The 13,655-nt window shown below is 43.7% G+C and overlaps 1 protein-coding gene across 1 annotated transcript in view; it reads right to left on the bottom strand.

The window, feature by feature from the left end:
- The window catches only part of MSH4 (mutS homolog 4), a 90,410-nt gene that overhangs the window by 52,141 nt on the left and 24,614 nt on the right, over positions 1-13,655 (bottom strand). The window contains 1 exon segment of the mRNA XM_032782164.2: positions 6,651-6,814. Within this exon segment, the coding sequence (XP_032638055.2) occupies positions 6,651-6,814 (164 nt within the window).

Genomic DNA, 13,655 nt, shown 5'->3' with positions numbered 1-13,655 from the left:
TGGCCACACCCGAAGTGGAATCGGAGTGACCACCGACAGCTCTAGGAGAGTGGTATACCAGTGCAGTCTGGGCCACACTGGGATGATCAAAATCAGATGGGCTCTGTCCCTGCACAGCTTGATCAGGATGCTGTGGACTAACGGGAATGGAGGAAAGGCATAGCGCAAGTGATCCTTCCATCGTATTAGGAAGGCGTCCGACAGGGAACCCGGAGATCGTCCTCGGAGAGAGCAGAACACCTGGCATTTCCAATTCTCGCGAGAGGCCAATAGGTCTATCAGAGGAAAGCCCCACTTCAGGAAGACAGAGTGGATGACGTCCAGGTAAACCAATTACTCGTGAGCCTGGAATGATCTGCTGAGGTGATCCGCTAAGATGTTCTGGACTCCTGGAAGAAACGACGCCACCAGATGGATCGAGTCGGCTATGCAGAATTCTCACAGACGAGTGGCCTCCTGACAGAGGGGGAACAACCGGACTCTCCCTTGCTTGTTAATGTAAAACATGGCCATTGTGTTGTCTGTGAGGACTGCAACACAATGGCTTTGAATGCGCTCTCTGAATGCTTGACACACCAGGCGAACTGCTCTGAGTTCCTGTACGTTGATGTGGAGGGATAACTCTCCTGCCGACCATAGCCCCTGTGTATGGAGATTCCCGAGGTGGGCTTCCCATCCCAGGGATGACACATCCATCACTAGAGACACAGAGGTCTGCAGGGTGTGGAATGGCAGCCCTTCGCACACTGATTTGAGGTCCAGCCACCAGTCTAGAGAGGTTAGTATCCCTGGTGGGATGGTAATCACTGTGTTCAAACTGTCTCGACCTGGGCGGTATACTGCTGATAGCCAGGCTTGGAGTGGATGTAGTCACAGCCTTGTGTGCCTGGTCACATACGTGCAAGAGGCTATGTGTCCCAGGAGGCATAGGCATGTTTTCATGGTCGAGGTCAGGAAGCTTTGCAGGCTGTGAACAATGTTTGCTGGGGATTGGAAGTGGGCTTCCGGCAGAAGTGTCCAGGCTAGGCCTGAGTCTAAGACTGCTCCTACGAATTCTATCCTCTGGGTTGGTACCAGAGTGGATTTTGCAACACTGAGCAGGAGGCCCAGTCGATTGAACATGTTCATGGTAAGCTGAACATGAGACTGTACCTGATCCCTGGAGCGACCCTGAATAAGCCAGTTGTCAAGATATGGGAACACTTGGATCCGTTGTCAATGAAGGGAGGCAGCCACAACAGCCATGCACTTGGTAAACACCCTGGGGTCTGTGGACAGGCCGAAAGGAAGGACAGTGAATTGAAAGTGCTGTTGATTGACCACAAAGTGAAGGAAGCATCTGTACGCTGGGTAGATTGCAATGTGGAAGTATGCATCCTTCATGTCGAAGGAGGCGTGCCAGTCTCCAGGATCTAGGGAAGACCTAGTGAGACCATGCAGAACTTCAACTTTAGCATGAATTTGTTGAGTCCACATAGGTCCCAGATGGGCCAAAGCCCACCCTTGGCCTTGGGGATAAGGAAGTAGCGGGAGTAAAAACCCCTGCCCCTTGACTCTCCCGGAACCTACTGTATTGCTCCCAAAGCTAGGAGTGATTGGACCTCCTGTAGAAAGAGGTGCTTGTGACAAGGGTCCCTGAAGAGGGACAGGGAAGGAGGGGTGGGAGAGGAAAAGCAAATTCCGAACATGATGCTGGACTAGTTAGTGCCACAGGGGCACTCCGCACTGAGGACGACGGTGCCAAGTCTCGGCACACTGAGGAAGGGACCAGGCTAAGTGCTGCCTCCACAAGGAGCTGCTTCAGTCTAAAGTCCCACTCCTTTTTGGTCCTCGGCTTGAAGGCTTTGCAAATGCAGCACTTGTCCGCTTGGTGGGATTCCCCCAGACACTTTAGGCAAGAGTCATGGGGGTCTCCCATTGGCATCGGCTTCAGGCAAGCCGAGCAGGGTTTGAAGCCCAGAGACCCAGGCCTGGAGAAGACCCCGTTCCCCCCCATTAAGTAAACTAAATCTAACTATACTAAGTAACTATTAACAACTACTAACAACTATAAACAACTATTAACAACTAATCAGAAACTATTAACAGATACTAAAGCAAATGCTCGGGAGAGCGGAGATCAGCTAAGCTGCGCTCCACAGTTCCAATGACCGTCACGGGCAGTAAGAAGGAACTGAGGGGGCGCTGGATTGGCCAGGGCATATTTCCCATGCCATGAAGGCGCCACTCCAGTGGGTGCCTCAGCCGACCCACCGAATGTTGCTAGGGTAAAAATCTTCCGACAATCATGCAGGCGGCGCGCACACACCTAATTGGAATCTATATGAGCAAGCACTTGAAGAAGGAGGTTATGCCTAACGTGGCATTCCATGGGTGTGACTGAGGTCTGGTCTACACTACACGTTTATACCGTATTTAACAGCGTTAAATCGAATTAACCCTGCACCCGTCCACACAACGAAGCCCTTTATGTCCATATAAAGGGCTCTTAAAACCGACTTCTGTACTCCTCTCCGATGAAGGGAGTAGCGCTGAAATCGGTATTGCCATGCGGATTAGGGTTAGTGTGGCCGCAAATCGACGGTATTGGCCTCCGGGTGGTATCCCACAGTGCACCATTGTGACCGCTCTGGAAAGCAATCTGAACTCGGATGCACTGGCCAGGTAGACAGGAAAAGCCCCACGAGAGTTTGAAGTTCAGTTGCCTGGTGACCCAGAGGTGGGGCTCTGACAGCAGCTTGGGGTGGCGGCGATCCCATACTAAAAGACTCCGGCATGGACCGTACGGGAAATACTGATTGACGCTGTATGGGAGACCGAAATCTGTTCTATCAGAGCTCGTATCCAGAAGACGAAATGGACAAAGGCATTTGAAAAAAATCTCCAGGCTAAGGACAGACAGAGCCACAGCGGGACTCAGCACAGTGCTGCGTGTCATAGCATAACGAAGCCAAGAATCAAATGGATGCTCATGGAGAAGTGAGGGGTACTGAGACTCCAGCTTCCCACAGTCCCTGCAGTCTCTAAAAGCATTTGCCATTCTGGTTGACTCCCAATGCCTTGAAGGGTCAAAAACATTTTCCCGGGTGTTTCAGGGAGATGTCATCAATTTACCCCTTCCCCACCCTGAAATAAAAAGCGGGAAAAAATCATTTCTCACGCCTTTTTTCAATGTCACCTATGTCCTACTGCATTGCTGCTGGTAGATGGGTGCTGCAGCGGAGCTTGACATCAGCATCCCCTTCCGGGGTAGCAGACGTGCAAAATAGCTGATACGCGTCCGATCGGAATTCAGCCGGTGAGTGCTCCTGCTGGCCGTCGGGTGAGGTCTGCCGGGGCGCCAGTGGGCAGGAAAAAATTGTTTATCTTCTCTTTTGGGAATGACTTCCCGGTCATTCCCGGCAGAATGTACAAAATGTTTGTAACGGTCCTCATTCATAGCAGCTGGAGGCTGAGCTCCATCAGCCCCCCACCCCTTTTATGTCTAAAGAAGATTCTGTTACTGCCTGGACTATCATAGAGGATGGGAGGCTGCCGCTCCTCCTTTCCCCCCCCCACCTTATAATGTCCTAGCCTGCACTATCATATGAGCTGGAGGCTGCCTCCTCCTCATTTTATCTCACTTTAAGTCAGTGGTTTCTTATTCCTGCATTCTTTATTACTTCATCACACAAATGGGGGACACTGCCACGGCTAGCCAGGAGGGTTGGGGGAGGAGCGGAAGGCAAACAGATGGGGTTGTTGCAGGGGCTCCCCCCTTAGAATGGCAGTGCAGCTTATCATTTCTGATGGGATCTTGGGCTCTGACCCAGAGCGGCTGCTGCTAAATCTGGTTCTCTAGTCCACTTGCCCATATTGCAGACTGACTCTATTTTTAGACAAAACATAAAGAAGGGAATGACCCAGGGAGTCATTCCCATTTTTGTCCATGCGCCCGCGGCCGACCTCAGCGAGGCCAGCCGGGAGGCAGCCCTGCAGCGCAAGATTGGTAGCAAAAGGATTGATAACCGTCATCACCAATTTCCAATTGCAAACGGTGCAAAATGACTGATAACCATCATCTTATAGCCAATTTCCAATTGCAGATGGTGCTATAGCTGGTAACCATCTCTGCTACCTTGCAAAGGAAAATTAATGCTGCTGTGTAGCACTGCAGTACCGTGTCTGTCAGCAGCATCCAGTACACATACGGTGACAGTGACAAAAGGCTAAACGGGCTCCATGGTTGCCATGCTATGGCGTCTGCCAGGGCAATCCAGGGGAAAAGGGCATGAAATGATTGTCTGCCGTTGCTTTCATGAAGGATTGAGTGACAACATTTACCCAGAATTACCCACAACACTGTTTTTGCATTGGGATCTCAACCCAGAATTCCAATGAGTGGAGGAGACAGCAGGAACTATGGGATAGCTACAGATAGCTACCCACAGTGCAACACTCCGGAAATCGACGCTAGCCTCGGTACACGGACGCACACCACCGAATTAATGTGCTTAGTGTGGCCACATGCACTCGACTTTATACAATCTGTTTTAAAAAACCGGTTTCTGTAAAATCGGAATACTTCCGTAGTTTAGACATACCCTGAGGAAGTACCTTTTCAATCAGAAGTAACTTTCTGGGTTTGGAGCTGCAGAAGTTCATGGTGTTCCTGAAAGTCATGAGCTGCAGACTCACTTGGACTATATAAGGCCCTTTGGATTAGGTCATATTTTAGACCTTGTAACTTATGCATACATGATCATGCTACAGTCTAACCTCCACTATTTCTCTGTTTTGGTGGCTCAAAAGATACATATTTAAACCAGCTTTTCCTTTTCAATGAGATATTCATTGTGACAGGGTATACCATGTGTTTGACGCCCTCCCACCTTGGCTAATCCTGCCCCAAGCAGGTTTCCTTCTGGTGGAAAAGAGCAGTGAGTTTAGATACTCCACTGGCTGCCAGGAGAGTCCACCAGGTTCAGCAGCTGGCAGAACCAACAAGAATTGGTCCTCAAGCAGCTAGAAGGATCAGGAGGAGAAAGTCAAGCAAGACACAACATACAAGGTAAAAAGAACTGTCTGCTTCCTCTGAGGAGAGGGGCTAGTTCTGGGTGAAGGTGAAAGAGGAGAGGACGGATGTCCCCTGTCTTGAGCCAAAAGTCTGTGCTGCCTGGGTCAGGAGCCTAACTTTTATTTAAAGTACAACAGAATTTTGCTGTTAGTTTCTTATCTAGGAAAGGATTAACATATACATATACCTAACAAGATCAATTATTATGTATTGTTTCTATTTGTATTATTTGCAATAGTGCCCAAAGGCCCCAATTAGGATTTGGGCTCCAGTATATAGGTGATAAAGTGCTGTACAAAAAAAATAGAAAGACATAATCCCTGTCTAAAATCTAAGTCTAAGACAAAATTCAACCAGTGTGACAAACAACTGAAGGGAGGTGGTAGGGGGAATGGGTGTAACTATGATAAATTAATGAGACTACATAGACTCAATAGTTCTGAACCATCTAAAATATTTTTGTTTGGGCTGTGGCTGCCTAACCTATCCATCATTAGCTGCTTAGTATTTTGGTGGCATTACAGCAGAAATAAGTCTTAAGGAGGGACTTGTAGGAGAAGATAGTGGCCTTAAAATATTAATTCAGGGATGGTGTTCCATGCATAAGGGGTGGCATGGAAAAGTGAAACAATGATTGAAGCCAATATCATTGGCAAAGCAGAGGTCACAACCCAGTAAGAGACAAGTATGGATAACAGAGGGGCATTGTAGTAAAGGGCATTGAAGACAATGGGACCAGAAAATGGGAAGTTGATGGAGGGGTAAAATCAGAGTGACAGGTAAAGGGAAATGATCTTAACAGATATGTTTTGTATGGACTGAGGGGGAATGTGCTGTCAGAGAAGCCAGCAAAAAGGAGGTTACAGCAATCAAAATGTGAGATAATGAGGAACAAGTTTTTTCAGTCTGTACAGTATGAAAAAGGGCAGATTTTAAAAACATTAGTGCAAAACACAGCAGGAGTGGGACAGAGCTTGATGTGGGAGCATGGGAGAGGAAAGAATCAAAGATGAGTCAGGTTAAGTTTGAGTGACAGGGAAGACAGTGATGTCAACAGTCAAGGAAAATGCAGGAAGGTCTTGAAAGGAGTTCCATTTTTTATCATGTTAATTCTAAGATGGAGACAATTAAGAGGGGATGTCAGATTGAGAGAGAGAAGGAAATACAGGATTGCATGGATGGAGACAAATCAAAATTAGAAAGGTAACTTTGAGGATCAAAGCCAAGGACAGGGTCATAGTGGAACACCAAAGGAGAGTGGGAAAAGGGAGGAGAAAGAATCCAGACACAAATAAATACACTATTACTGAAGAGAAAACTCACTTGCTATCATGAGTTGATAGACTCTTTTAAGAGAGACAGCTTCAAAAATGAATATCCAATGCACAAAAAAGCCAGCATAAATGATGTTACTCTTCACATTAACAATGCTACTTTTTTTTTTATTACTCTTGGTATGAACAAACTGCAGCCGTCAATCAGGGATTTCTTGCTATTATTTATAAAAACTTCTGACAAAAAAGGACATCTATAATAATCTTCATCATTATGTAAAATACAACCATATACAGCAACCAAAAGTATTCCAAATTACCTTAGCATAGGTTGTATTGTCCGCAAATTGGGATAATACCACTTCAGGGTTTTTTAAGTCAATACTAGCCATTCCTACTTCACCTCTGGCAAGTCCTCTCCCTTCTACTACAGCTACAATAACGGACGCAACCAAATGAGCAGAGACAGCAGATGAGGATGTAACTGTAAAACAGTAGTATACATTTATAGTTATGACCCAGTTCATGATAGAGTGAACAATGTATGTACTTATATCCCCCACTCACAAAGAAGCAAAAGTCTAGCAATTGTCCAAATTTACTTAAAAATTCAAAGTACAAGCTGCTGGATTCTACATTCGATGTACTATGTAGAGAATGAACCATATTATCAATTATTTGAACACCACGTATATATGTGAAAAAATAAGAATAGAGCACATGTACACAAATAGGGGATGAACACGAAGAATGACATTTTTAAAGGTGCAAATATACGTAGAAAATACAGTGCATGAACACTATTTCTGCATTATGAAAAATGGGTAAAGAATAGAAGGGCTATTTCGATCATTAAGCATTTGTAATTTTAAATACAAAACTGAGGGCAGCTATTATTGCTGGTCAAATTTAGACAAATTAAAATATGGAGAGAGACACTAACATTGAAGGTAGTTTTCCATTAAAAGTGTGTTCTGATGAGGTGTCCCTAACTTTGTCAAATACTAAGCCAACCTTTCCGAAATTTCATATCTGATCTTATGCTAAGAGAGATATTTTCTGATGTCTGAGGAAAATCAAACAATGCATTTGAGACAAATGATGTAGGTTTCACTTTGGTGAAATTTTCCTAAGCAATCTGGCTTAGAAATTCCATGTTTTGATCTCTTGGAGTTGGTGAGGAATCAATTAGTGAATGTGGTTAATATGTACATTAGGAACTGCACAGAGTTCCATATATATGCACAGCACATATAAGTGCTTTACAAACTCCAACAGGAGCAAACATCCAAAGGCACACAGAAGTTTTGTGGAAGTAGGAGTGGTGTTCCAGATGACACATGGTTTAGAGAGATAAGCACAGGGCTAAAAAGTCAGAAAAGCCTATCCTATTCCTACATCTGCTGAGGACTTACTCTTCTTTCCACTTATATAGAACTTCACAAATATGACTTGACTACACCTCAAAACATCACAGGAGATTAACATCATTATCTCCATCTTCCCACTAAGGAAACTGGGGCTTAAAGAAGTGATTTGCCCAGTATCAGACTGCAAGCAAATTGGTGTCAGGACTTGGTTTAGAATACAGGTCTCCTGACTTCCACACTGAACCCTAATCCTGTAGACCAGAGGTTCTCAACCTATTTCCACTCAGAACCCTTATAGCCACCTGACCAAAAGCATCCCATGTATTCACACTCTACACACTATTGTAATCATCTTTGTACAAAATATGCCTTGTAACATATTTGAAAACAAATTACTTACTGGTGAATAATATCATGGTGATATGTATATAGCAACATTATATGAAAGTTATGAATTCTCCCATATGATGTCAATAGCACATGTTCAAAACCAAACAGCCCTGCCTAGGCAAAAATTTGTTACACAGGTCCATCCTAAACAAAGGAATGTATGTTTGCCTAAATTTCCATATAAGTAGTAGACAGAATCTTTAAGACAGCAGGGGGAAGAGATGGCAGGAAACAAAACAATCTGCATTTTAACAACACAAGTAGTGGCACGGAGCCTCCTTCATCACCAGACTCCATGTTGCTTTTCTTACTGCTTGAATAAACTTTACTCTGAAGGGTAACCCTCAGAAGAATCCATTTAAAAGGTTCACTGGACTGTAAAAAAGGGGTAGAGAACCTCACATTCTCTTTCACCTAAGACAAAGGCACCAGAACCTTTGGGCCTTTGGGAGAGATCCTGATGAAGTAAAAGGTAATTCATGATCTTGCTGGAAAACCATGGGTGAGAAAGGCCATCTTAAACAAAACCTTGAACTAAACCTTGCTAGATTAAGTTTTAGACTTCTAGATGCATGTTTTCACTTTTATTTGTTTGTAATAATTTCTAACTGCTATCTCTTATACCTAAATTCACTTAAAATCCTATCTTCTTTTGTTAATAAACTTGTTTTATTTTTAATCTAAACCAATCCAGTGCCGTGTTTAAACTGAACTGTTTGGTAACTCCATCTAAAGTAACAAACTATTGAATATTGATTTCTTACAGGGGCAATGTACCTTAATATCTGAACTATCCAGGAGAGGGCTGGTCATTGCAGAACACGTTTTTGGGAAAATCTGGGACTGAGAGTGTGTTGGGGTCACCTTGCAAGTAGTAAACGAGGCTTGTGGAAGCCAGTGTGTGACTGGTGCGTTGCTGGCAAACTGCTAGGGTCAGAGCTTCAGCTATACACAGACACTCAGGATATGACCTTTATGCTGGTAGCCTGGTTGTGCTGGGCCAGGTTGGGAGCTACAGCAGTAAAGCATTGTGAAGCACCCAGGAGGACAGAGCAGGCAGTGACACGACTCCTCACTGGTCTGGATTGCACCAGAGAATGTGACACCCACCCCATCAGGTTTTTTTAAGTGGTCCACCGAAAAGGACTGTGGGATTGGGTAAATGGCAAAAATTCTCAAGGATTTTTGGGGATTCTAGTGAGCTGTTGTTGGATAGGTAGAGCTGGAAATAGTAAGGGGGATTTGGTCTCTAGCTGTTGGTGCTTGGAGCGCCTGGGTTTGGGATTGGGTCTGATGCTGGCTGATGCGAGTGCTTCCCTTCTCTCTCAACCCTTCCATACCCCCTCACACAGCTCTCAGACAGCACTACTTCAAGAGGCCATCAAGCCAGTTCCACAGCTTCTAAATGTCCTGTATTATCCTGCCTCAGAATTGAACACTGGGAAGGGAGAGAATCTCCACTGTGATTGGGTTTGGGATGGAGCAGGAATAGCAAAAAGGGGCAGGATTATCTGGGGGAAAAAGCTGCTACTTTCTTGCTCTCCCTTTGCTCCTGCTGGATCTTCACAGCCATAGGATTCTGCTAGGTGGCAAGGGGCGGGTTGTTCTCAGCTAGTGGAGTGCTAGCCATCAGGCAACCCTTAGCAACACACCTGAAGGCATGGCTCCATCATTTGAGAAATATTGCTGTAGGCTACAGGGCACCATAGACAAGACACTTAACTAAACTGATACACAGAGAAGTTTAGTTTGTATACCTATTCTTTGGCAAATTGATTTTAGGAATATTACATTTAGACAGTATTCTTTATTAAAAGGTACAAATGGCAAACCATAAGCACATTTAAATAGCTTTGTTTAGTGTCTGGGATTATTTGTTTCACAGTTAATGTTATGTATTTGCAAAGAATAGGCTAGTGGAGAAATTACTAATGACTTCTTTTCAAGAAAATTGTGGGTGAGGTAATATCTTTTACCCACCTTGTCTCTCTAATATCCTGGGATCAATACAGCTACAACACTGCAAACAAGAAAACTGTGACCAATAACCAGAGTTCGTCAGACCCTAATCCTGTTTGAAGCCACTATAAAACAATTGTCCAGAAAATATGTCATTAATTAGAAGATGATTCTGAAACGTAAAAGACCTCTAAATTAAGCTAAAAAAATTCTTGCATAAGGTAGATATATCACATTCGAGCTTTATTTACAGCAATTCTGCAGTATGTAGCTTTTATGGCACAGAGAGATTTACTGAGATATCAAACAATTTGAAACTGAAAGTGAATTACTGCTAAATCCCAGAACTGTCAAAAAGTCAATAAGTTAGATTCTTTGCTAGAAAGAAAGTTCCTTGCTCTGCCTTTGTGGTACCAGGCAGTGTTCTCATCAATCTTTTTCATTTTTTTAATCAAATACTCTTCTAGAAGGCAACATCTTCATCAATCTTTTTTCTTTTATCAGTCAAACTCGCTATCACAGTTGTCAACCTCTTTATCAACTTGTCAGTTCTCCCTTTTGTCTACTTCGCTATTAACCTTTTATCAGTTTATCGCTAGATTTGGGTACAGTATAATAGTTTAAATCAAAGCTAATTCAAAATAAAAGCTAAATAAAAGTTACAATAATATTGCTACTTATTTTACAGATATAGTATATTTCATTCTGAAGGATCCCACAGCACTTCACATAGTAAGTCCTTACACCAGCTCTGAACTGAAGTCATCACTGGGATGGATGGTGTTAGCCAACTAATATAGAGCAATATGATACAACATGGTATGTGGAAGGGGACATTTTGGTCCAGATACTAAAGCAAACTTTAAAAAAAAAAAAAACTCCCCCCCATTAGGGATTTATAACATGACCAAGTACTATCTGAATGCAACCCAAAATTCAAAAACCTAGCAGTCTGAAAGTCTAATATCCCCCACTTGCTTTATGATGCGAATGTATGCAGATGTTCATGTCAACTTTTACTTTTTTCTCTCATCCATCATTTTCATTTATTCTTCAATTTCAAGGAAGTTGTTGTGGGAAACCTTGGGTAAATAAATGGGTTATATTTTGTTCTGAAGGTGGTAAGATTTATGCTCATTCTCAGAAGGGAGTTCCACAGCAGTGGGTCTATTGGAAAGAAGTCACAATCCCCTACATTTGTGAGTTTCATTCGAGGTGCAGTCACAACTCCAATGTTCCTGAGAAGCATAGCTCAGCCCACAAACAGCCTCAACGATCAAGATCAGAAATTTACATTGGATTAGTTATTGAACCAGGTGCCATTGTAGTGTCTGAGCACCACGGTGTTTTTGATGACCAATGTTGATTAGAAGGTAGATTGCTTCATGTTGTGCTATCCGGAACATCTTAACAAGCAAAAGTCTGAGGCATTGCTGTAGTAGAGTGGAAGCAATAAATATTCAGTTCATAAGTGGGAAAGCCGTCTTACATGAGGGAAATGCAGAGCTGGGAGTCATCAGGACACTACTGAAGCTGGAGTCTGTGGCAGTTCACAACCTATCCTGAGATTTAACATGTGTCAAATGGGATGTGGGAAAGGAACTGAGCCTCCTGGAACTGTACAAGGGAGTGTCCTTGTGAATGAGAAGCTGATGCCCACCACAACTCCCTCTTCTGCCTGAGAGGAAGATTTGGAGCCAACATAGTGCAAAGTTTGTCCATCCTGCTAGATATCTCAGGCAATGAACCACATCTCATAGTCAAGTGTGTCAAATCTTGTGTACATATCTAGTCACATGAGCATTGATGTTTGTTGTCCACTGCTAAAAAAAAGATCCAAACCTATGACCACCCTTGTCCCAGTGCTGTGTCCTGGGCCAAAATCCAATTATGCAAGTCAAAGTTGCTGGTCAATTTGAGCTGTTCTCAAACTTCTTAACAATCTTGCTCAGAACTAGCAGATTTGATACTAGACATGACAGGAACTGGCAAAGTCATGTCAAGAGATTTTTTTGAGCACTAGCTAGACAAAGCCTTTTTCAGGATGGCTATTACATTGCAATCACCAAAGATGATGTTGAGAATCTCTGTCAACAGGGGGTTCAGGTTCTCATGACTGCTTTCACCAGCCATGAGAGATAGATAGCAGAGTCATAGGCTCAGATATCCTGCAGTAACTTTGAAAACTTCCAGCTGAATGAACAATCTGAATTCTACGAAGGATACATGTATTTGCACTCCTTTTGCATAAACCCCAATTCTTGGGGCCCAGAGACTTTGTCCCAGATCCCAGCAATCTTATCTGCAAGGCAACTTTGTCATTTTTAAAGCACCATCAGGATCGGTGCTTCCATTTAGGCGACCGGGCGCCACGATTTGGGAGGGCGGCAGGTGGCTCCAGTGGACCTCCCACAGGCGTGCCTGCAGACGGTCCGCTGGTCCCGCGGCACCGGTGGAGCATCCGCAGGCCCGCCTGCAGCAGGTCCACCAGAGCCGCGGGACCGGCGAGCCGGCCCTGCGCCTAGGGCGCCAAAAACCCTGGTGCCGCTCCTGAGCACCATGTAATATTATCCTGGTATCTAAGGACCATCACTATGGTACTTAGGTAGAAAGCTAATCACAGGAAGAAGCGCTGGTTCTGAGGATGACGGAAGTGAAGACAGTACAGCTTGACAAACTGGTTAACAAACAAGAACAGTTCTGCTGACTATAAAAAAGAGATTATCTTTTTGTGCTGTAGCTAATTGGTTTCCAATCCCATTTTGTGCCACTTAAGTTCTGTAGGCAGTAGTATCCCATAGACTTGAAGAAGTCTGTTTTACTGACTTAATCTCCACTTCATCTAAGGCTTGACAATCTTGTTGCTCCACCTCTCACCTAGCACAGTCAAGGTCTATGGAGCACTTGTTGGTTAAAAGTGGGTTGCTAATTGATCACATTGAGCTACTATTTGTCATTTCCAGTCACTAAATCACATTAAAAACAACTAAAAATATTTCCCAACAGTACTTTTCAGATAATCACGTGCTGTAGTTCTCACAGGGATATTATTTGATCAAGAGTAAGAGATGATGTGTTCCACACATTCACAATCTAAATAGGAGAGGAAGTAGTCAATGAAATACTCTATTCATATGTGATCCACATGATGAAAAATTTTGAGAGCTGGTACATAGACTAGCCTGGGTGGGGGTGGTGTAAATTTGACCATATAGTGGTGTAAATTTGACCTATATTGCACTATATGTGTCATTAAACTAGGTCTTAACTATGCAAGCCAGGTCAGACTTCTCATCAGAACAGGTCATGTAGAAAAGTTTATTGACCACTGATCTTGAACTGATTAGAGTGAATCTGAGATCTAGTTCTTTCCTTAGTTTGTGTTATCTCCTGTAGTCTCCAATGTCCACACTGAGCCTAGCTGTAGATATATACCCTTGGGTCCTTGTATTTGAACTGATTTTAATTTGTCTACCTGTACCTGTAATGATTGGGAATGGGAACATTTAGGTGGACAATTGCTACCAGACATTTTTAGTTCAATAAATTCCAAGGTGCTAGCAAGTCTCCTCAACCCTAGCAGGGACAATACTGATGACATGGACC

The sequence above is a fragment of the Chelonoidis abingdonii genome, chromosome 7, assembly GCF_003597395.2.
Source record: "Chelonoidis abingdonii isolate Lonesome George chromosome 7, CheloAbing_2.0, whole genome shotgun sequence".
Lineage (NCBI taxonomy): Eukaryota > Metazoa > Chordata > Testudines > Testudinidae > Chelonoidis > Chelonoidis abingdonii.
This window is presented reverse-complemented; position numbering and strand designations above follow the sequence as displayed.